We start from the raw sequence: 25,198 nt of genomic DNA on the forward strand, positions 1-25,198 counted from the left end.
TAGATTAGCACAAACTATTATGTTAACATGGTTAATATACTGTATTATTTTATTATATATTAAATTTCCTCCTAGAAAATGTGTGTGTGTTTTTGTGTGTGCGTGTGTGTGTATGACAATCAAACTATACTTTCAACATATTTTTATTGTTGGAATCTTTGATTACATTACAAAACTATAGGAAAAATGTCTAACCAAAAATGTTAATGAATATATTAAAACTTTAGGATTATCATTATCAATTATAGTGATGTTCATTAAGACATTTCAGGGCTGGGTGGTGGTGGCATACACCTTTAATCCCAGTACTTTCGAGGCAGAGGCAGGTGGATTTCTGTGTGTTTGAGGCCAGCCTGGTCTACAGAGTGAGTTCCAGGACAGCCAGGACTGCTTCACAGAGAAATCCTGTCTTCCGAATCACAGTTACAGTTTAATATAGCTACCTGGTATAGCCATAGTGGTATGATCTTTATAAAGTTGGTCCTAATAATTTTTTCTTCAAATGAAGGTCTCATTCAGTAACCAAGGCTTGCCTCAAACTTATGACAATCCTCCTGCCTTACCCAAATGCTGAGATTAAAGGGAGGAATGACTTTATCTCAGTTCAGTTATTTTAAATGAGCATATATTACCCTCACTGTGTATCAAATGAACAGTAGATAGCTCCTCCTGCCTCTGCCTCCAAAGTGCTGGGATTAAAGGCATGCACCTTTTTGTTTGGCCGATATATTAATTTTATAATAACAGGATAACTACTAAAATACAGTAGAATGGAATGATTTTAAAAACAATTTCTAGCCTTGAGATCAATTTTTAACAGTTGACATCAATGAATGTGTACTGTTGATGTTTAATTTAGTTCTTGAATTTGGCTTTCTGACATTGTAAGTCATAGAATATTTTTCTTATAAGTTTTCTTGGCATCAGTGAAAGTTTTCCTTTTTGTATTGCTATGTGTTATGTGTACTATCTAAAGGGCACTTCTGCCCATTCTGGTGGTTTTGAAGTTGGTTTTATTATTAATTCCTTCTTAGAGGAAGTAGGAGGTCAGATAATTATCATGTTTATGATTCTCAAATATATTTAGATTTGACTTATATTTTCTATGTATTAGTTAGAGTACATTGAAGAAAGAAAATAATTTGTTAGAAGGGGATTGGAATAAAGGTTCAGCTGGTGAAAAGTAGAGCTTTTCTGTTGTGCCCTGGGACGGGTCCATACAGTGTTGTTCTTGATTCCCGTCGTAGCTTAAAAGGGAAACTTATACAATGTCCGGAGCCCTTGATATCCTGCAGATGTAGGAGGAAGATGTCCTCAAGTTCCTTGCTGCAGGAACCCACTTGGGTGGCACCAACCTTGACTTTCAGATGGAGCAGTACATCTACAAAAGGAAAAGTGATGGTATCTACATCATAAATCATCGGAAGAGGACGTGGGAGAAGCTGTTGCTGGCAGCCCGGGCCATCGTTGCCATTGAGAACTCCGCTGATGTCAGTGTTATCTCCTCCAGGAACACTGGGCAGCAATCTGTGCTGAAGTTTGCTACTGCCACCAGAGCCGTTCCAGTTGCTGGCAGTTTCACTCCTGGCACTTTCACCAACCAGATCCAAGCAGCCTTCTGGGAACCACGGCTTCTGGTGGCACTGACCCCAGTGCTGACTACCAGCCCCTCACAGAGGCGTCTTACATCAACCTGCCCACCATTGCTCTGTGTAACACAGACTCTCCTGTGTGTTACATGGACATTGCCATCCCATGCAACAGCCAGGGAGCTCACTCAGTGGGTCTGATGTGGTGGATGCTGGCCCGGGAAGTACTCCGCATGTGTGGCACTTCTACAGAGACCCAGAGGAGACTGAGGAGGAGGAGCAGGCTGCTGCCCAGAAGGCTTTGACCAAGGAGGAATTCAGAGCGAATGGATAGCGCAAGCGCCTGAGTTCACTGCTGCTCAGCCAGAGGTGGCCGACTGGTCTGAGGGTGTGCAGGTGCCTTCCGTACCCATCCAGCAGTTTCCTACTGAAGACTGGAGTTCCCAGCCAGCCACTGAGGACTGGTCAGCAGCTCTCACAGCGCAGGCCACTGAGTGGGTTGGAGCCACCACTGAGCGGTCCTGAGTTGCTCTGCAGACATCCGAGCAAAGGGAAAAAAGGTGGAAGGAAAATAAAAAGTTTCTACAAACTGAAAAAAAAAAAGAAAGAAAAGTAGAAAGAATGAAGATGTAGGAATGTTAAGATGAAAGGAATAAACCCTATGTTTGAGCTAAGGATAAGTTTCTAAAAAAGATCCTCTGCCTCATGAGACTAAAACGCAGACCTTGATAAAAATGACATGAACATTATTGAGGTTCAGAATATTCTGTATTATTGTGTTAGCAAAACTTGTTGCAAATCCAACTCTGATGAGACTCATGGAACTCTATCTGCCTGTCTGTGCTCAACTTGGTAGGTCCTGGGGAAAGTTGTTTGCCTGCTACCATTAGCTGCTATGCAGTACAAAAGGCTGATGCTGAAGAAGTCCTTTATGCAGTAGAATCCAGACACTGAAGAAACCATCTTATATCAGGGCCAGGGCCAGGTGTTAGTGAACTTTGCCTCTTTAGAAACCTGTTAAACGGACACACTGGGGGACCTGACAGTGTAATTCCCTCCTGTTGGTTCTCTTAACATAGCATTAGGCCAGCTGGTAAAGGGGGGAGAAATTATAAAATACTAATGGCCTAAAACTATGTTTGTTTTCCTTTTTTTTTTTTTAAAGTAAGCATTGAAAAGTGAATTTGGTGTTCATAAGTTGATAGCTGCATACTAGGGAGGCAAGGAGGACTGGCCTGGGTCATTCCTTCTTACATTCTACCTCCTCTCCTTTCCTTTCCTTCTAGTCAATGGGAGAAATAATACTTTTTATATGCTGAGGTAGGAATATTCCCAGTAGAACATGAAAAATTAATGATATAAGAGATTTGGGAGGATGTCTGTATTGATGTGGGAGAAGGGATTGGTGTTTGTTGCATAAATGTAGAGGGTGTTTTGGTTTTTTTTTGGGGGGGACAGGATATAGTTTATCTTCAAGACAATTTTGTTGTAAGAGAAGAACCTTAGGATTGACTGGATCAGTAGGGATGGTAATAGGAGTTAATAGTTTCTCTTCAGAGTATGTTTGCATTCATGCATGTATTTTTAAAACGTCTGAGGTACTAAAGGCATTTGAAGAGGAAAACGATGAAATTGTGTGTAGAAGAGAAAATAGACTGAATTCAGCATTGTTTTTGAAGTATGGTTCGAACTAGCCAGCACTATCATCACTTGGAAAGTTGTTTGAAGTACACATTTCTAGGTCTTTCCAGGGCCTTTTGCATCTGACTCTGGGGTGAGGCTGGCCACTAGAGAGGGTAAAACACTCTACAGGTGATTCTTATGAGTTCTCTGGTTTGAAAACCTTTGGGCCTAGAGTAGGTTAGACACACAAAAGGCCATGTAGTCAGATATTTTACAAAATTTGCAGGCCAAAGATAATCTGGCACATATCTCCCTTTGTGTTTTTTTTTAAATAACCCTTTAAAAATGGAAAATTCATTCTTGATTAACTGGCTATCAAGAACAACCTGTGGCATGGATTTGGTCAGTGCCAATAGAAACAAGTCAACCTTAAAAACAAAATTTAAAAATTAATTGGTGATGGATCTTTAGCAGGGTAAACATGGGCACAGGAAGTGCTGTGTGATCCCCTCCCCCCAGCATTAAGATTTTACTTCATATTTACAGTATTAAAGTGAGAATAGTGAATATGATTGTGATCTTTAATAGCCACACTGTGCTATTAGGTTCAGGTGTGGAGCTGGGTTTTGCTGAGCAAGTACTGATGTAGTAAGAAGGCCAAGCTTGTTGAGGGAATGGTTAAAAATAACTGATAAGAGAGTAGAATTGGAGAAGAAACAAGTAAAGGATCATCATTGGGTATGAAGTTACATTTAGTTGAAAGAAAAGTTTCCACAATAAACTGATTATAGGTAGCAACATGTGTTTTTCAGAAGCTAAAAAGTGAGGCTAGAGAAATGGCTTAGCCTGGTTGAGAATGCTTGCTGTTTAGCCATGAGGACTAGAGTTTGGAACCTAGCACACATATGGGGCAGCTTACAAATGCCTCTAACTCCATCTCTACAGGATCTGATACTTTCAGCCTTGCTGGGCATTCCCAAACCCCCTCAAATAGTTTTTTAGAAGCAAGGAAAAAATATATTCAAATTTTAAATTATATACCAATGTATAATTTCAATGCATGCATGTGTGAGAACAGTACATGGATCCCATTAATATGTTTGACTTATATTTATATCTATTAAAAACAAGGAGGTAATAAAATAAGCCTTATTTTTAGTAGTGTACTATTGGAACTAGGGAAATATGTCAAAGGTGAAGGGTTGAGGGGAGATGGCAGATCAGTGACTTATTTTTCAAGTTCATAATGTTTAAGTATTGATTTGTTTTCAAACAAAATTTATGTTTAGTATGTAAAAGATATTCTAGAGGTGGTTAATACATGCATATTATGTTATCTTTATATACAACTTAGATTATAATTCAGTAGTTGATCCTTGACATTTATTTCTTCTTCTGCTATCATTTGAACCAAGCAAATAATCCTGGACAAATTAATATTCTCCCATCTACTTGTGCAAATTGAAAGTAGAACTAGTTTAAGAGAAATTAGCATAAAATGGAGTCAGTGATAAATATAATCTTAACATTTCTAATATTTTTAAAAACTAAGTTAAAATAGAATTAAAGTTGATTCTTCTCTACTAATTCGTGAAGAATTTATCTGATTAAACTCTCAGCAGTGTGGGCATTTGGTACTGTGGAGAAGCTCTGAAAGAGGAGTACAAAGGAGTATTTCTGGTTGGTCTCTTAGTGCTTGAACATGTTTGAACTAAAACACTTTTTTCAATTTGTCTTATTTCCCAGTCTTTCGACCTATATCCGCTAATGCCAAACTTCAGATGAACCGGCGATCAGATTTTGACTTTTCTGACCCCAAAATAAACCTGGATGTTGAGTTACATACCATAATGATTGAGCTTAATAAACCACAGGTGATTTTCTTTGATGCCATTTAGACTGTGAGTTATTGTTTGATGAAAGCAAAGAATTAAGTATTTTCTGAAATTCTTAGTTATATAAACATTCCCTTAAAAACTCGACAATTTAACTTTTGCCTTCAGTAGTGAACAGGAACCCTGGAACATTGAAAAGCTTTGTTTAACTTTGTTTCTCTAGTATTTCAGTCTCATGGAGCTCCTTGAGTCAGTTGACATGATGTCACAAAACTTGCCATACAGAAAATTCAAGCCTGATGTGCCTGTTCACTACCATGCCAAAGAATGGTAAATGCTTCCGTTGTTTTGAAACATCTAAAAAATGTGAATTAATTTTATTATTTCTAATATTTAAGATTGTATCACAAAACTAAATTTGCTATGCTTTTTAAAGCTATTCTAAGATGTGGTGCAAACTGATTTGGGGCTAAGAATATATGTTGACTCCAGAAAATTTTAAAAATGCAATTTACCCCTAAAAATCTTAAAATACTGTAGTTTCACATAGTAGAAGGATCAGTATTTTGACACCCTCCCACCAAACCTGGGTGACAGAGAGGAGACCTTAGCAATCTGTGGAACCTTGGAGAGTAGAGCAGTATTTATTCCTGGCATACAGATGGACTCTGGGAACCCATACCACGTGGAGGGATGATTTCTCAGTCTGGACACATGAGGAAGAACCTGGGCCCTTCCTGGGATGGTGTGACAGACCCTGAAAATCCCTCATGGAGGCCCTTGCCCTCCCTGGGGAGTGGAGGGGGAGTGGAGTGGGGGTGATGGGTTGGGAGGATTGGGGGGGTGGGGGAGGAGGGGAGGGAGAGGGAACTGAAAGTGACATGCATAAGAAGTTAAATAAAAAATATATGGGGAAAAAAACTTACCTTGACTTGTCTTCTAGTAGTATCCCATCTCCTCGCCCCTGACTCCCCTTTTTTCCCCAAGCTTTCTTATTTGACTCATTAGACCTCTATTGACTCAGATTGAATTCTAGTACATGAGACAGATTTGGGAGGCTTATCCATGTAACCCCATTTTTAAATTAAATTTTTTTTCAGTTGTTGTTCAGTTTCTAGAACTTGAAGGACTTGTTTTCCAATTATGCCTTAAGTTGTGCAGAGCTATTTTTTTTTTACAGAATTTAATGTTTATTTTTATGTTGTAAGATATAATGATAATTAATGGAATAATGCTATAAAAAGACTGTTCTGATGGAATACTGTTTTAATAGTCTCCTTATTGTAGTTACTCTTGTTAGAGAAACAGAATCAGTTGTTTTAGGTTGTTGATATCTGTATAATTATGTATCTTTTTTTAAAATAGGTGGGCTTATGCTATACACGGTATTCTTGAAGTAAATGTTAGTCCCCGTTTACGGATGTGGTCATGGGAGCATATTAGAGACCATAGACAAAAAATGAAACAATACAGAGAATTTTATAAGAAAAAGTTAACAAGTAAGAAGCCATCTCCTGAAATTCTCATGTCTTTGGAGGTTAGCATTTTAAAACAATCATTGAGTACTTTGATGTGCATAATTTCTCCTTAGTGTTTTGTTTCTTTTTTTTTTAACATTTATTTGTGTTTATGTGTGCATGCTCACTGTGATATGTGAAGGGAGGTCAGCGGACAACTTGCAGTCTGTTTTTCCTTCCCACTATGTAAGTTTAGATAGTCAGGCAAGCACCCTTACCTGCTGAGCCATCCCTATGGCCCCTTTTCCAAGTTTTTAGTGACTGCTACTTTTTAATTACTTAATCTTCTTTTTACTGACCATATTCTGTCTCTTATTTGGATATTTTTGTGCTTTTACTCTTTAGCTGTGTAATAAAAGGCCTGATGACATTCTCCAGTGAGCTTTTGAATTTAGATTATTTTCAGTTCAAAAGGAGTTGGGTTCATATACATCGTAATGTGAAGCTTCATGTTATATCTTTTGTAAGTCACAGAAGTGATTGCTATATCACTGTTGATGATCTGGTATATGATTTTTCTGTTGCTATCATCTTACTGTGCCTCAGTGGCATTTGTTCTGTATGCGTAAGCTCCTCCTTATCTCTGTGTCTGTGTAGCCCTGCTTAGCCACCTTCCTGTTGTCTCTCTGTACTTTTCCCTTAGTCTATCATCCTTAAATGAACTTTCCTGATTTTCTGCCTGTACAGATAATTTGTGTCTTATATTTGTAGTTTTTATCAGCAACATATTTAATTACCTGCCTTGAGCTATAATACTTTTATATTACTCTTGTCTTTTAACCTTATGGTGTAATCTAAAAGGAACCTTTTGAAAAACAGATAAAGTATAGTTTGGACAGACCAGGGATAACTAGTTTTTTCAATGTAGTATAGCCATTTGGAGTCCAGCTGGATTTTTAATGGAAAATTCTGAAAAGATTACATTTTCAGTTTTTTGGTTTTTTTTTGGTTTTTCGAGACAAGGTTTCTTTGTGGCTTTGGAGGCTGTCCTGGAACTCTCTTGGTAGTCCAGTCTGGCCTCGAACTCACAGAGACCTGCCGGCCTCTGCCTCCCAGGTGCTGGGATTAAAGGTAGATGACGTCCGAAACTAGGAATGATGAGGAATTTTGGAGTCTAGAGCCCTTTTGGGTGGTTTTGTATTTCATTACTTAGTTATGGTGTTAACCAGAATCTTCTGAGTATACTGGGTAGCACAGTTCTGAGCTATGCTGTTTTCTAGAGTAATAATAAGTCCTTGTTGCTTCTTCTGGAGGAGAAAGTTTGAACCTAAAACTTGAAAGTAATCATGGGAAAGTGATAGATGTGTAACTCTCAGTTTGTGTCCATACCTGTAACAATTTGAAATAACAGAAAAATTAGAGTAGTTTTTAGAAGATTTCAAGTACATGTAAGCCTACTTGAAATATCTTAATAATCATATAAACTATAAGATGGATTTATTTCATTATTAGTTAAAAATGGTTCTGATATGTTTGCCTTTGTAATTGAAACCCTGATGAAAGAGATTTTAAACAATGCACGTGTGTATCTTTTTGAGTGTATCTCTAACTATATTTATAGAGATTACAATTATATTCATTTTTTTTTGGTTGTGAGCCTAGCCCTTAACTGCTGAGCTCTCCCTCCAGCCCTATAATAATACTCATGACAGGGATTATTTCTCTGTTTACAAGTTACTCTGTTCTAATTCCCGAGTTCCTACATGTGCATATGTGTTTAAGTAAGAAATCATTGCATCTTAGAATGTAAGAGATAACATATTGATTCAAGTGGTCTGTTTTTTCTCACTGTATTTCCTTAATGTAGTAGCTTATATTCTAAAGTTGAATATATAAAATTACCATACAGTTAACACCTTTTTTGCTTACATTTTTAGGAGTTGGAGAAAACCTTGGATGTTTTTAATATAACCATAGCTAGACAACAAGCAGAAGTTGAGGTAATTTCAGATCATCATTAAATTAATAAAAATAAATCAAATGTATTGATATGACAGGTAACTATCAACATTGTGTAAAATACTGTTTTATGAAGAGTTCAAATGTGCTTTTTGTGAGTTAAGAAAATTTGATATTTGTTTTTGTATTACTTGTTTAAATAGGATGAAATTATTTGTAAGTAATTGAACCTATGAAAATTTCAGAGTTCATGTAGTTCAAAGCTAATACCGACTGCCTGCAGTTTCTGTATCTTGTTAGGTCACAGGAAGAATTATCTGTTATTTCAGAGTCCTGTTTGGTAAATGTTACAGTTAACATGTTATGTTGTTAGTACAAAATTTGTTTATATTTATTCAATGCAAAATAGATTCATTTTGGAAATTTCCTGCTTCCATTTCTTTTGATTTCTAAAACAAGGATAATTTGTCATCTATTGGAAAACTTATTTTAGGTAAAGAAAGCTGGATTCAAGATTTACAAAAAAGGAATAAAAGATCCAGAGGATAATGCAGGATGGTTTAGCTGGCTGTGGACTTGGTCAGAATCAAATGCTAAACAACAACTAGAAGTTAAACCTGGAAGTATGTTCTTTTCATTTTACATTAGTATAGTTTATCATCAAGTGCATAATCATAAAGCTTTTCAAAAATTCTAATTAAAACAGGTAAGTATATGTTCATATTTATAAATTGTTTAATTTATTATCAAACTTAAGAAGTTACTGTTATTTTCAAATCTATGTTCTTAAGTAGTTGAAACAACCCTGATGCTGCAGAAGTACTTTACACTGGGAACTCTGAGTACTGCACATGTGGCATAGTAATAGGTAGCTAGTAATCGCAGAGTGCTTTAAGCCACTGGAAATTTTTCTTGAAGTTGCTTCTTGGGAAGACCTTTTTTCTTCTTCTCTTTTTGGGAACTGTATGTGTGTATGTGCCATGGAGTAAGCCCAGTCAGGGTCTTGCTTATACTTAGGCATATACTGTACCACTAAGCTGCTGCCTCAACCTTAACCACAGCTGAGTTTAATTTCTGTGTCTTTCTGACTCAGACCATGGATAGCTGGGATTACAGATAACATGCTGTGGTGCCCAGTCAAGACTTTATATAGCCTTGGAGGGTTATGACTGGACATAAGATACATCTTGGATTTGTCCCTTTTTGGTAGTGTGGCTAGGTTAGGTGTGCTAAATCTGTTTTATCCATCTGTAAATTGAGAGAAAATTAGGTTAGTATATCTTCTACTTTGTATTGATTAACATAGTGCCAGTAAGTTCTTGCTTTATATGGAGACTGGAAAAAATTATATTGCCAAATTTTTTTTAGTAACTTATTCAAAAATCATTCCTAAAATTGCCAACACGAATCTAGTAGTTATTACTTGTAAAAGATACTACAATAACAATAAAATTTGTGGGCTGGCAATATGTCTGAATGGTTTTTGTTTCCAAATTTGGCCATCTGAATTTGACTCTTGGGTTCCATGTAGTAGCAGAAAATCAGCTTCTTAAAATTGTCTTCTGCCAGCCACTTAACATGTAACACATATAACTCCACATAATACAGTTTGTAATGTGCATGTACATACACACACTAAATAAAACAAAATTATATTTTCTTGTTTTTTATATAGCCAGGTAAATTATATTTGTTAGTAGCAAGACTATAAAACATTTATTTATGATTTATAGTTCTTGAAGAAATGTTGACACCTGAAGAAAAAGTTTTACTTTATGAAGCAATTGGTTACAGTGAAACAGCAGTTGATCCAACCTTGCCAAAAACAGTAAGATTTTTTTTGCTTTATATCTTTTCATGTTAGATGTGCCTGCTGTAATTATCTAGAAATTATATGTTGCTGATTTTTTTCTGTAATTTTTATTTTGGGGGGAGGGACTATAAATAGAGCATTTATCTTAATTCCAAAAATATGATTAAAAGTATTTTTTTAATTTTTAGGGCTATTGTGATTCTTTGGTAAATCAAAGATTGTTTTAGAAGTGTCTTTGGATTTGGTAATAAAGGAATTGCATTAATAATTTTATATTTATATATCTCCATTCCCATCCTCACCTCTATCTTATTCTGCATGTTCTCTAGTTTGAAGCCTTGAAGTTTTTTGTTCACTTGAAAAGTATGTCTATTGTTCTAAGAGAAAATCACCAAAAGCCGGAGCTGGTAGACATTGTAGTAGAAGGACTTAGTACTTTGATTGTGCAAAGACCAGGAGCACAAGCCATAAAGTAAGTATAAATTTATTTTCTTTCACAGGTTAAATAGCACTAATTTCAATCTGAAATAGAGAATTTCAAATGTTTGACTATTGACAGGAAAATTCCACACCTGCTTTGGTGTGATAGATTGAGGTACAAACACAGGCACACTAAAAACATTGTATATGGTTACTTTTAGACTATATATGTGAGGAATATATAAAGTATAAATAAATTCATGTTTAGATCTGGGTCCAGTCCCCAAGAGACCACATCATCTGCATACAAATATTCAAAAATCCCCCAAATCTGGAATCAGGTTTCAAGAATTTCACATAAGGTGGATATTCAGCCTATGTCTCTGTGTGTGTGTGTGTGTGTGTGTGTGTGTGTGTGTGTGTCTGTCTGTCTGTCTGTCTGTCTCTCTCTCTCTCTCTCTCTGTCTCATCTTGAAGGCAGGGGAGTAGGCCCATTTCGTGAACCTCAGGAGTACAAGTTTTCTAGCTTGGATCAGTTGATAGGTGGCATAAGTGACTTTAAATGATTTAATAATGTCATGTGTTCTTCTGGTGGCTAGAATGTAAACTGACAAGAATGTAGCCAATAGGCTGAAGGTGAGGCCTCATCCATGTCTTTGTTCAGCTTATCAAGGATTGCACATGTATGTTGTACTATGAGCATCCTGGCCCATTCAATATAGTTCTGGTGTTTAAACATAGAAAAAAAATGCCTTATTTTGTGGGGGCACTTAGATTTTTGAAGGGCCATTTAAACAAAATGAATATTTCAATTATAGGTTAACTTTGAAACAGTTTAAGTAGGGTAAGAATTCACTATGCCACTAACAGAGTTCTCAAACTGACCAGCAATTTAAAAAACACACAAAACAACAACAGCAACAAGCATAATGTTGGGCAAACAGATTAATTGCCAAAGTGTGCTGCACAAGCGGGAGGACCTGATTTGATTCCCAACCCTTTGGAGAAAGCCGGGGGTGGTAGCAGCAGCCTGAAATCCTAGTACTGGGGAAGTGGAGACAGGAGCATCCCCAAAACTCACTGTCAATCCAGTGAGCCTGCAGTGCCAATGAGAGACCTTTTCTTAAAAAAACAAGGGGGACAGTGGTTCACCTTTTGTCTTAAAAGCTTCACTTTAAGGTTGGAATTTAGGTTATAGACTTTACAGTCCTTTGTCCTGTGATTTAATGCACTCTTTGTGTGTCTAGGGACTTAGACTTTCCCCTGTATTATGTAATTTTTTGGAATTGTTAATGTATTATATTTAGTAAGAAGTAACATGTTATTAAAACAGAGCACTAAAGAAAAAATTAAAATTAGTATTTGACCCTACAGAAAGAACCAACAAATGTTGCCATTTCTAGCATAGTTTCAGGGACAGACCTGACTGAGGTGATAAAGGAATAAAGAAAAGGCAGACACAGACAGACAGACAAACTGGGGTTGGGAGACTGGGCTTTTTGGTGGAGAAACTGCAGCACCCCAGAAGCACAGTGCATATGTTGTATACAGATTCCTTCACTCTCTGTAAAATATGGCTTTTAATCTGGGTATACCTTTTTTTTTTTTCTTTAATACTCTTTCTTTTCCTGTATTCTTCTTGTTTAACTCTGTCTTGGTTTTGAGATAGAGTGTCTTTGAATTCAGTGTCTCCTACCTCAAACTTCTCAGTTTTTCTAGATTTCAGGTGTGCATCACCATGCTTGGTAGAGTTTATCTTTTAAGAAGAAGTAAAGTTCACATGCCTATAACATATATTTTAATAGATAATTTATTGGGTTTTTGCAACTATATTACATATGTATATTTTACATTGATAATATTCAAGGTTATGTAGCCACCACCTGAATATAATTCCAGATATTACAACATAACCATGAAGAAATTATATTCTATACTGGCAGTCTCTTCCCAGTGCCTTTTCCATGTTTCTGACAACTAACTTCTTGTTTTCTTTCCTTTTTCTTTTTCTTTTCCTTTCTTTTTCTCCCTCCCTCCCTCCCTCCCTCCCTCCTTTCCACCCTCCCCTTCCTCCTCTTCCTCCCTCCCTCCCTTCCTTCCTCCCTCCTTCCATTCCTTCCTTCCTTTCTCTTTCTTTCTCCATCTATCCTTTCCTCCCTTCTCTCCCTCCCTCCCTTCCTCCTCTCCCTACCTCTTCTCCCTGAGTCCTCTTAACTCCCTCCCTCCCCCCTCCCTTCTTCCTTCCTTCCTTCCTTCCTTTATTTTGGGGTTAGGGAGATAATTCAGTGGGTAAGAGCTTTTGATATGTATGCACAAGGACCTATGTTCGAATCCCCAGGAACCCACCAAAAGGCAGGTTGTGAATGCATGTCCCTGTAACTCCAGTGGAGGCAGCAGGAGGACCCTAGGAGCTCACTGGCAAGCCAGCTTAGCCTGAATAGTGAGCAGCTAGCTGTTCAGTGAATGCCCCTGTCTTAAAGGAATATGGAAGAGAGTGGAGGAAGATGTCTGGTCTTTTCCTCTGGTCTTTACATGCAGTTACATGTGCCTGCACACCCATACATGCAACACAGACAGACAGACAGACAGACGCGCGCACACACACAGAATTAGTATTTTTTTTAACATTTTATATGAAATCATCCAGCATGTGGGATTTACTGTTTTTTTTCCTTTTCCTGTTTTTTGCTTAGCATGATGTTTTCAAGGTTCATTCATGTAGAATAAATTTGTAATTTTTATTGCCTTTTTTTCTGTTATTGGAGACACCCTACACCTTATTTTATGTGTCCCTTATTTAACTGACAAATACTTAAGTTGCTTCTATCATTTGGCTGCAATGAATACTTAATATGAACATGGACAAAGTTTTATTTATATATGGGTTTTAAATTTTGGGGTTAAATACCTAGGAGTAGACTTATTATCTTATATGACAACTGTTAATGTTTAACTTCAGTAGGAACTACCCAAAGCAGGTATCATTTACATTCCTACTACCAGTGAATGAAATTTCCAGTTTCTCCATATTCCCATGATGCTTAACTATTATTTGTTCTTCTGATTATGCTATCTTAGTAAAAAGTGGTATCTCACACATGGGGCTAATTTCAATACATGGTTAATGATTTTAGACTGTTTTCTGTATTTGTCCATTTTATGTTCATGTTCATACCTAGTTTAGAGAAATGACCTTTAAGCTTCCTCTCCCTTTTGATTAATATGTCTTGATTTGAGTTCTTTACAATTCTTTATACATTATTGATATGTGTCTTTTTCATAATCTCTCTGTGGTAGGGATCTAATTCAGGGCTATATTTATGCTAGGCAAGTGTTTTACAGCTAAACTATAGCTTCTCCCCGTTACTTTATGTATGTATGTTGTATGTATATATACACACACAGACACATGTATATGTATGTTTTGGTGTGTGTGTATGGGTTTGGGAGTGCTAAGGATTGAACCCAGGGTATTTCATATGCTAGACAAATGCTGTAACCACTCAGCTATATCCTCACCCTTACAGTTAAAATGATCTTTTTTTTTCTCTTTAGTATATTTTCTCTACTATGACCCTTGCAGCAAAAATATTTTAAATTTTGATCTTTGATTTACTTAGACTTTTTGTTGTATATGCATTTTAGTATATCCAAGAAGTTTGCTCAACCAAGGGGTATAATGGATTATCTTATATATTTCTATAAGTATTTTATAATGTTACCTCTTCAAATTTAGGTTATGTGCCCTGCTTCAAGTGAAGATACCAAATATTAGCTATCATAGCTTTTAAATATAAAATTTAATGTGAATATGGTTCTTAGTGAAGTAATCTATTTAAATTCATAGGAATTATATATTTTCTCTTAAGTGATCTGAGTTAATAGGAAATGCAAGAAAAATGTGTTTACTGTGTTTTATAATTTTCCAGTTTGAGAAATTATTTAAGATTAATTGACTCCCAATTCCTGTCCTTTTCTCTTATACAGATTTGAAACCAAAATTGATTCATTTCATATTACTGGCTTACCAGATAATTCAAAAAAACCCTATCTGTTGTCTTCATTGGATGATATGTCCCTCTTCCAGATTACATTCGAGACCAACCCTTTAGATGAAACTGTTGCTCAGAGGTGTATCATAGAGGCTGAACCTTTAGAGATAATATATGATGCAGTAAGCTTTTTCTGTGTTATTCATTTCATGTATTTTTATTTGCTTTAAGTTTGTGTTTTATGTTAGTGGTGCTTATTTTAACAGAGGACAGTCAATAGTATAGTGGAGTTCTTCAGACCTCCAAAAGATGTTCACCTAGCACAACTAACTTCAGCAACTTTGACAAAACTTGAAGAATTTCGAGATAAAACAGCAACAGGTAATTTGTGAATTACATAAAATACTAAAATTTTACTTTAAATGCATTTCTAGACTGGGCATAGTTCTGTAGAAACTAAAATAATGCTTTTGTCAGGTAGTTATAATAGTAATTATTTTTTATATACATCTTATATTTAATAATCACATTTAAGTGAATTGAAAAATTTCATTTAATTATTTAGATCTCTTTTTTATGATAGTGGGCTTCCTGTTTTCGTTCTTTTACTATGAATTCCAGAGTTTGGTAGATTAGGCTGAGAAATAAAAAGTCCCATCTTCTGTCCTCAAGATAATGAAAGGTTGAACTGTGGATTTTATAAGATAGCTTTTAGTTTGAATTCATTAATACATTTTCATGTTTGCTTATTATTTATTTGTACTTATTCTTATAGTCTTTCCTACAATCTCAGATTCCATTTCTAGTTCAAATTCCCGAATTCCATTCCAGCTCATGTACTGGTTGGTGTATACAGTAGAATCCCAAAATAGTGTATTAAGCAAAGCCTCTCTTTCCAACAGTTCCTGTTATATAGACATATACTTACAAGTAAATGTGAATTCATTGCAATTAAATACAGTAGCTAGTCAGATTGAGATTTTTTTATCTTCAAGACATTTTCCTAAGTTCTTACTACTCAACAAAAAGTACTAAAACAGTAAATGTTTGCTGTATTAAGTTCAAATGTTATAAAAATATATCTTAGAAAGTACAAGTCTCCTTTTTTTAAAAATTTAATCATGGAATGTTTTTCCTTTTCCATCTATTGTGATTAAAAGTTTTGCAGATATAGCTTGGGCTAGCATGTGTAATATCTTTAGAGTTATATTATTCTCATGGGTCTGTCTTTATATGTTACTTGGTCTTTTGATCTTGAAACTCTTAATATTCTCCTTTTGTTCTGTATGATAAATATTTTGAATATTATGTTGTGAGGAATTTTTTTTGATCCTATTAGGTATTCTTGATGCTTCTTTGATTGGTTCCTCCTTTTTTATGTTGAGAAAATTTCTTCAATGGGACTTTGTTTAAAATATTTTCTGTGCCTTGAGGTCGGTTTCATCTCTTTCCTGTTTTTCTATTATTCATAGATTTGGTATAGCATAGTGTTGCAGATTTCCTGAAATTTTTATTCTTGTAGTTTTTTAAATAAAACTTTTTTCTTAACTGAGGTGTCCATTTCTTCTACCTTGTCTTCTACCTGAGATTCTGTCTTCCTCGTCTTGTACTCCATTGGTGCGTACAAACCTTGCCTCTGAGATTTTTGTTTAACTTCCTAAATTTTCATATCAGTCTAGGATTCTATTTATACTGTCCTGTGTTGAACTGTTTTCATTATTTCATTCCATTCTTTGTGTCTTCACAGACTCTGTTAAGGGACTCATTCATATTTTCTTTAAAATCCTTGAACGTATTCATAATTGTTATTTTCAATTCTTTGTCTTATTTTTCAGCTATACAACATTTCTCAGGTTCTGTTGGAGATATGGCGTCTTGGCCATTATTGTGTTTTTGTGCTAGTGTCTAAGCATCTGTGGTTATAACAACTGAGGTGATTTTAGGTGTTGAATCTTGTTTTGTCTTTATTGGGTGGTTATTGTGTTTCTTGATTTCTATTGCCCTCGCTGGATCTTAGGAATGTATGATGACTGTATGTGGTGATATATTATTTATGATTTAATAAAGCCACTGGAGATCAAAATACAAAGCTAGCCACAGCCATAGAGCCAGGCAGTGGTGGTACACCCTGTAATCCCAAGACTTGGGAGACAGAGGCAGACAATGTATCTCTGTGAGTTCAAGGCCACACTGAGCTACACAAAATTGATCCAGTCTAAAAGAGAAACAACTCACACAAAGGTGATCTCAGAACTTTGGATCACACACCTTTAGTCCCAGCACTAGGGAGGTGGAGACAGGAGTGATAAGGCTAGGTGGAGAGAGGAATGTAAGACAGGAGGAGACAGGAACTCAGGATTGCAGTCTGAGGCTAATGATTGCTATATGATACTGGGTATCTGTTTTTTAAGCTTTATTTTTCTTTGTCATTGTATTTAAAATATATATTTATTTAGTAAAGGTACTGACTTTAATTCATACATTCTTAGCAAATCCATGGTCTTAAAAAATTACTAAGTAGGCTGATGTTACTACGCTTCTTACTTTAAACCTTCATAATGATAAATATGGTTTCACAAAACATCTAAGTGATTTCTTTGGAGAATTTGCTTTTGAGAAAGGAAGTAGATTATGATAATAGGAGATAAAGGAGTTCCAAATACAAATGTGAGCTGCTCGAGTGTTGAACTTTCTGAATCAGTTCTTTTATGAAAATTGTAAGACATCTCTGAAAAATGCTGTGTGATTTAATGATTTTTCTTTTCATCTCATATTCTGGTAATATTCCCGAACCTAAGCATACTCTGACAAAAAGAAATTACATCTACTTTTGACCTGAGTAGCAGGGCTTACACACTAAATAATCTGGATCACATTATTCTTTTCTATATATTATTTTTCATTATTAATTAAGGTGAAAAATCTGGTTGTGCTGACTAGTTTTATATTAGCTTGACACATGCTAGAGATATCTAGGAAGAGGGAATCTCAATTGAGAAAGTGCCTCCATAAGAATGGCCTAGAGGTAAGTCTGTGGGATATTTTCTCACTTGGTGATTTGTGTGAGAGGACCTAGCTTACTGTGGATGATGCCACCCTTGGGCAGGTAGTCCTAAGTGCTGTAAGAAAGAAAGCTGAGCTAGCCATGAGGAGCAAACCAGTAAACAGTTCTCTCCATGGCCTCTGCTTTGGTTCCTGCCCCAACTTTCCTTCATGATGGACTTTGATAAGAAAAATAAACCCTTTCCTCACCAAGATGCCTTGGTCATGGTGTTTTATTACAACAACAGAAATGTTAATAACTAAGACATCAGTGAAATATTTCTGTTGTAGTTTTGTCTTTGTGAGCTAGGTTTCTTTCTACCTGACTGCCATATCCTAAATTGTTATAGATCAGAATGTGTTTATTTACTTAAGCTATAAGTAAGTATATTGTACACAGAATATAAATAATTAGGCTTATAATATGATATTGGACTTATAAAAATAAATTAGATAAAATTAGTATGCTAATTACACGCATAGTAGTGAATTAAACTTATTAGCATATGATGACCTAAGTGAATGAAATATCTAAGTAATAGCTAGATTTGTTGCCTTTTCTGGTTTACATGTGATTTTGTTGAAGATGAATTAATGACTGAGGGGTTTTCATTGTCATAAAAATCATTAAGCTTTGTATTACTGTTCAGTAGATGTTATTAGATTTGTGAGTTTGGAAGAAGCTATACAAATTCTAATAGCAGATACCAGTAAATGTTTTCTACCATTTAATATTAATATATTTTAAAAAGGTTTGTGTTTTTCCCTTCATTTCTATCTGGTTTAAACCCCCCCCTTTTTTTTTTTTTGCTGGGCATGGGTGGCGCATGCCTTTAATCCCAGAACTCGGGGGGCAGAGGCAGGCAGATTTCTGTGCGCTCGAGGCCAGCCTGGTCTACAAGTGAGTTCCAGGACAGGCTCCAAAACAATACAGAAAAACCCTGTCTCGAAAAACCAACACCCCCCCCTCTGTTTTTTTGGGTGTCTGTAGATGTGAATTAGTTGATTAAACACTTGCTTCACATGCATAAGGACATGTGTTTGAATACCCAGAACTCATTTAAAAAGCCAGATGTGACTCTGCACCCTTGTAATCACATCCGTAGTGAGATGGGGTGGGGGAAAAAAAGATGGCCCCTTAGAATCTAGCCTAGCCTGCTTGGTCATGATATGGGCCAGTAAGTGACCCCCCCCTCTCAAAAGTAGAAGTTGTTGGTGGACCAGTAGCAGAAATTGTCCTTTAAACCTCTTCAATGAATACACATGCTGTGAACCAATCCCCGTGGCTCAGAGGTTAAGAACACTTGATGGTCTTCTAGAGTACTCGAATTTAGTTCCCAGCACCGCTTGAAACTCTAGCTACAGAAGATCCAACACCCTTTCCTTGCCTCCATGGGGACCTGGAGGCACACATTCACACTGACATATAAACACAAGTAAAAATAAAATATTTTAAAAATCCCTTCCCAAAGCCCCCATTTATTTGAGTGGAGGGTTGCTTCAGTTCTATTCTTTGATTTAATTAGTTTTGTGAATCTATTGACCAGTAAAAGATGTAAACTTATATTGTAAGTTCTTTGCTCTGGGGTGTTAGTTGTTTGTATTGTTTTTGACATTGGGTCTCATTGTGGAGCCCTGGATGGTTGGGAACCTAACTTGTAGAGCAGGCTAACTCTGAACTCAAGAGATCAGCCTCAGTCTCCCCAATTAAAGCTACCACACCTGGCTTTTTTCTAAGGTTTGTTAAAAATCAGTACTGACTTTATGGATTTTTAAATTGCATTATTCATGTTTATTGATTTTCAGTTTTATTTTCATAATGTAAGTTGTGAAAAGTACTCATTGCAAGGATTTGATCTTTTTGCAGGTTTATTGTATATTATTGAAACACAGAAAGTTCTCGATCTCAGAATTAATGTGAAGGCTTCATATGTTATTGTCCCACAATATGGGATTTTTAGCCCTACATCAAATCTGCTTCTCTTGGATCTTGGTCATTTAAAGGTATACACTAATAATGTTTGATTGGTGACAAGCCATTTGTGATATTTTTAATTTAAAATGTATCTTGATTTTATTAAGATTGATTTATTTTTTATATGTGAGTGTTTTTCTGTGTGTATACCATACCAGATTTGTACACTGCTCAAGGAGGGCGGAAATGGGTCCTAGATCTCTTGGAACTAGGGTTACAGGCTGTTGTGAGCCACCATGTAGGTACTGGGAACTGAACCCATGTCCTTTACTAGAATAGCAAGTGCCTTCTTCTAGCCCCTGAGTATATGCTGGTTTTAGATAGTTTGATTAGGTTCATTGATGTATAAATGTATAGCAGTACTAGGATCTGAGAAACAATCCTTTTTGTAAAAATGTATTATTTTATAAGACTATCTTGGGCCCTCTCTTTTGACACAAGTACATTTAAAAAATATAACTCATTATATGAATGCCATCTTATGCCTGTCTTTGTTGCACATCTCTTTTTTTTTTTTTTTTTTTTTTTGGTTTTTACAAGACAGGGTTTCTCTGTATTGTTTAGGAGGCACATCTCTTTTTAATAGCTGGGTATGTCTGTCAGTGTATCCTATCCTGGTAAATTTTTACATTATAGAACTAAACAGTACTTTTATTTTGAAGTACTTTACATGGTCTAAACTATTAAAATTAACTTTAAGGTGGCAAGTAAAAGTCGATCCAGATTACCAGAAATGAAACCAAGTGGGGCTAGCCTTGAAGAGATAATGCATAGAGCTTATGATTCTTTTGATATTCAGCTTACAAGCATACAGTTGCTTTACAGCAGAGTGGGTAAGTACAAGAGATATAATGATTGATTTTCTTTTAACAAGTGATTAATTAGGTTTTTAGACACTCTGAAAATATGTCTGAAAACTTTCCCTCTACATGCTGGGAACTTTCCTGTATTTGTGTTAAAATTAACAGTTAATATTGCATAGTGAATGCAAGATAGTTGATAGTGAAAGTGTGAAACCTTAAGCACAACTCCACTGCTTCAGAAAGGCTATTCACTAAGATACATGACTGGATTCATGTGTTTGATTGGCTCTGTTAATTTAGCTGAGTGATTGATGTTTTTATTTGTAAGATAACTACAGTGATTTATTTTAAATAAAAAAACAGACATTGACTATTAATGAACAAAAACTGACTACTAATGTGTTCCTGGTTTAAAACCAGGAAATTTTGTTCCCCAGTCCATCTAGCTAAAATTTTGTCTCTTACTGGGAACTGGGGCTTGCTCTTTTGGCTAAGCTGGCTGATGTTGAGAGCTCTAAAGATCTGTCCATTGTCACCTTCCTAGTGCTGGGATTTTAGTCATGGACTGACATCCTTTTTTTTTTTTTTTTTTTTTTTTAAAGAGGGTACTGGGAACCAAACTTAGGTCCTCATCCTTGATGGGCAAGCACTTTACAAAATGAGTTCTTTTTCCAGACTTGCTACATTTACTTAGAGGCTGTAAATTAACTATTCTTTCACTCACCTGTGGCTGTTGACATTACAGTAAATGTTTCAGGTCATGTTTTCTAGGTTTCTGTATGAATTTCAGCTTTTGTGCATTTTCACTATAGGAAAGTTTTGATCCTGTTTTCTAAAATGAAATAATTACAATTCCTGGGAGAATTGAAAATCTTGACTAAATGGTGCTATTTGTTAGTGGCTATCAAATGCACTTACATTTTTCTCCCCTTTTCATTGCCTCATAGTGGCATTATTTTGGTGGTAAAATGTCTGGTTGGCATAGTGATTTTTAGTAGGTACACTATGTTTGATTAAAACTATGCTGGCTTTTAAAAAAACAGGCCTTTTTCTTTTGTAATAGAACATAGTCTTGTAAAGCAGTATAGGGGAAAAAATGAAACGTAAGGACTTCCTGATTGTATGTTCTTTAGATAATTTTAGGTTTTGTATGTTATAAAAATTAATGATAATAATAAATATGAACTGTTTCTGTGTATAGGTGATAATTGGAAAGAAGCACGAAAGCTCAATGTATCTTCACAGCATATTTTGACACCTATGCATGTCAATGTAGAACTCTCTAAAGCCATGGTTTTCATGGATATCAAGATGCCCAAGTATGTATTATATATTATCTGTTTCATGTAATTCACGTAATTGTGTATTTTCTCAGTGAATCTCTAATGAAAGAAACACTATTTCATTGACTGTATTACATATTGTGCATATTACTACAATTTGCTACTGATGACATTTTTAATATGGTAGTTCAGTGGCATCTCAGTAAATTGACATTATTATGCAGCATCACCACCATCTATCTCTAGAACTTTATTTGACAGTCTTCCAAGTTGAATGTTATACTCACTAAATAATAGCATTCCATTCTACTCTGCCTTTTGCCCCTGGCTACGCAACCCCCTTTACATGTTATCTTTATGAATTTGATGGTTTTAGGTACTGGAGAGAAGTAAAATCATATAATATTTGTCTTTAATGGTATTATTTTACTCACAGTGTACTTAGGATTCATCTATGAAATATATGGTGAATAGTGTTTTCTAGTCCTCTTTTAAAAACAAAATTTTTACTGAGGCCTGCCTGCTTCTTTCTATCCATTTTTGAAAGTAGGATGGAAGTTTACTACTATTGCTAAAAGTCCTTTTCTTCTCCTTAGTTCCTTTAGTATTTAATTCATTTAACTCTGTTGTTTAGAATTTATGTTTTTAATTGTTAACATTATTGTTTAATTTGTCCATTTATTTCATTAGATAGCATTCTTTTTAAAATCTTCAGTAATAGTTTTTGACTTGTAATCTGTTTTTACTGCAAGTATCCCTCTCTTTTGTTGATTGTTTAGGATATCTATTTTAATTCTTTACCTTTTGACATACATATTTTCTTTATAGTGAATCTTCTGTGATGACAGCATATAGTTGGATCTTGATTTTTATTCATTCTGTCAACTTTTATGCCTTTTGATTGAGACGTTTAAAACACTTAGGTCTATCCACTGATATGGAAGGGCTAGTTAATTCGTTTTCTGTATGTTTTATATCTTGTTTTCCTTCATTTCCTCAGATGGCTTTCTTTGTATTTGGTTGATAGGTGTTCTAACATGTTTTTATTACTTTCTCATTTCCATTTTTGTATGTTTTGTGAATGTTCTATTTGACTATCATAGAGATTATATGTAATATCTTAAACCTTTTACCATTTGTTTAAAATGGTGCCATGTTAGTCTCATTTACATGCAAATTCTACTTTTTCTGCACCATAGACTTATTTTTATGTCTTAATTTCTGCAGAAAATGAAAAGTAGTCAAAAACCAAATTATAACCCTTTTTTTGTATTTGTCCATGCAGTTAACTGTACTGTGATGGTTCACTAGAGAGATTTAAGATAATAAAAGGAAGCCTGCTATTTAGTGGCATTTTGAAGCCTACCCTCTTCACATTGTGCATCTTGAATATTTTAAGAAAGGAAAAGGTTTTGATGCATTAATTGAACTGATCTATGGCTGTGCAATTAAGTTAAACTACAGTGTGTGGAAATAATTACAAATATTTAGGTTATTAAAAATAAAGTTTAGGATTATCTGAAGGAATTCAGGTAACATTTTTAGAGACAGATGTTTGACAGCAATTGCTGCGCCTGTGCAGCCTGTGACCAAGAATCTGAGGAAGGTGTTGGGATATGACACAGAGACCAGTCGGTGGTAAAAGAAAGCTTCCCTTTATTCTTAACCCTGCTGGTTTCACACTCTGACACCAGAGGCGGGGGTGGGGGTGGGGGGGTCAGGAAGAGGCGGTTAGTCATTGGAAAGATCAAGGTAAAGGTGTTCCCGTGGGTGAGCCCTTATCAGGAACTTACTGCTCAGGTAAACATTTCTTACAGGCATGTTTTAGTAAACATGTTTTCTCTGTGGTCAGTTATAGCTGTCTGCTCTCAAGCTGATGGGGAAGTGGGTCTCTGGCCAAGGTCTCTTGTTCCCACAGCAATAATGTATCATTTGAAAAAAAAAAATCAATTTTAGGGAAAAGGGGAGGTAAAACCAATGAGTTAAAATATTCTGTGTAAGGGACATTCCTTTAAAGAAAATTCTTGTGTGAGAGTACATGCGCATGCATGTTTGTACATGTGGGCATGCACATGTGTGTGGAAGCCAGAGATTGACATCATGAACCCAAAGCACATCAATTGGCTAGACAGTTTGGGAGCCCCACAGATGCACTTGTCTCCCCTCCCATCTCCTTCACGTATTGTGATTACAGATGTGTGTCCCTATGTACATCTTTTAGTTGGTACTGGATGTCTACGTTAGGTACTTGTGTCTGGTGGTAGGCACTATTCCAATGGAAACGTTTTTCCAGCCTCTCTTCTTTTTTATTTTAAAATTGTTATTCTTACCCCGGCTGGTTATATTATGTGTGCATGTGAAAGTCCAGAGGATAACTTGATGGAGTCAGTTCTTACTTCCACCATGTGGGCTCTGGGGAATCAAACTCAGATCACTGGGCAATTGCACCTTTACCCTCTGTGCCATCTCTGGACCCAGCCCCTGTTTAATTTGTTGTCTGTAAGCAAAGGAGATTGGCAAGGCAGAAGAAAAACAACTGAAATTTTGTTTTGAATTGTGGTTTTGGAAATAAAATCTCTAGTTATTTGAAGTTGTTAAGCTTCAAGTTTTCTTGTAGGAACCATGGACATATAAGAACTTACACTTAGTGGGGGTTAGATATAGGCTATGATCTTCACAGATATGAGTACACAACAATGGCATGTAGATACTGTAATGATAGTAACATAATAAATAGTTGGTAATTAATATTGTCATCTGTATTTGGCAAACACTAGAGAAACAATATATGAAATAATACTGGAAAATAAGCCTTTGATAAATGTTAAGGCTGGTCCATCGGGTTTATAAAGTAAGCTGTAAATTGTAGTGATTTGTAGTTTTAAATTTTTGTTTTAAATATTAGTTGAATTTAAGGTTTTCCATCTATTCCTAAAGAGGAATAGTTTTTGTTTTGTTTTAGGGATTAGTTCAAGGCTAATCATTAAATTCAGGACATTCTGCTTGCTCAGCAAGCCGTCTGCCACTGAGTCACCTCCCCAGCTCCCATTCTTTGTTCAGAATGAAAATTACTCTGTACATTCTTTATACTCCATATACTCTATAATGATTCCTGTGTCTACACAATAGATTCAAGATTTCTGGAAAATTGCCTCTTGTTTCGTTACGAATCTCGGATAAAAAACTGCAAGGAATTATGGAGTTGTTTGAAAGCATTCCAAAACCTGAACCCATAACTGATGTATCTGCCCCTGCCAGATCATTCCAGGTAAAATATTTTTCAGAATTACTGAAAATTAAATTGAAAAATAGATTTCAAAGTAGTAAATAAAATTACCATAGGTGAAATTGCTTATAATCATTTTAATTTTACTTAAAATCCCCATGATGTCCATTTACATTGTGGA

The 25,198-nt window shown here is 35.6% G+C and overlaps 1 protein-coding gene and 1 pseudogene across 4 annotated transcripts in view; both read left to right on the plus strand.

Moving 5' to 3' along the window:
• The window catches only part of Vps13a (vacuolar protein sorting 13 homolog A), a 170,575-nt gene that overhangs the window by 20,909 nt on the left and 124,468 nt on the right, over positions 1 to 25,198 (plus strand). For all 4 annotated transcript variants that reach the window (XM_040746689.1, XM_040746703.1, XM_040746695.1 and 1 more), the window contains 13 exons: positions 4,959 to 5,086; positions 5,271 to 5,377; positions 6,413 to 6,584; positions 8,442 to 8,504; positions 8,957 to 9,086; positions 10,197 to 10,291; positions 10,606 to 10,748; positions 14,684 to 14,870; positions 14,955 to 15,069; positions 19,598 to 19,734; positions 20,406 to 20,538; positions 21,710 to 21,827; positions 24,921 to 25,059. In XM_040746689.1, the coding sequence (XP_040602623.1) occupies positions 4,959 to 5,086; positions 5,271 to 5,377; positions 6,413 to 6,584; positions 8,442 to 8,504; positions 8,957 to 9,086; positions 10,197 to 10,291; positions 10,606 to 10,748; positions 14,684 to 14,870; positions 14,955 to 15,069; positions 19,598 to 19,734; positions 20,406 to 20,538; positions 21,710 to 21,827; positions 24,921 to 25,059 (1,667 nt within the window). The remainder of the gene's footprint in view (positions 1 to 4,958; positions 5,087 to 5,270; positions 5,378 to 6,412; positions 6,585 to 8,441; positions 8,505 to 8,956; positions 9,087 to 10,196; positions 10,292 to 10,605; positions 10,749 to 14,683; positions 14,871 to 14,954; positions 15,070 to 19,597; positions 19,735 to 20,405; positions 20,539 to 21,709; positions 21,828 to 24,920; positions 25,060 to 25,198) is intronic.
• Positions 5 to 4,950, plus strand: LOC121140760 (annotated as a pseudogene).

Source organism: Mesocricetus auratus, unplaced genomic scaffold, assembly GCF_017639785.1.
Source record: "Mesocricetus auratus isolate SY011 unplaced genomic scaffold, BCM_Maur_2.0 Super-Scaffold_4256, whole genome shotgun sequence".
Classification (NCBI taxonomy): Eukaryota; Metazoa; Chordata; class Mammalia; order Rodentia; family Cricetidae; genus Mesocricetus; species Mesocricetus auratus.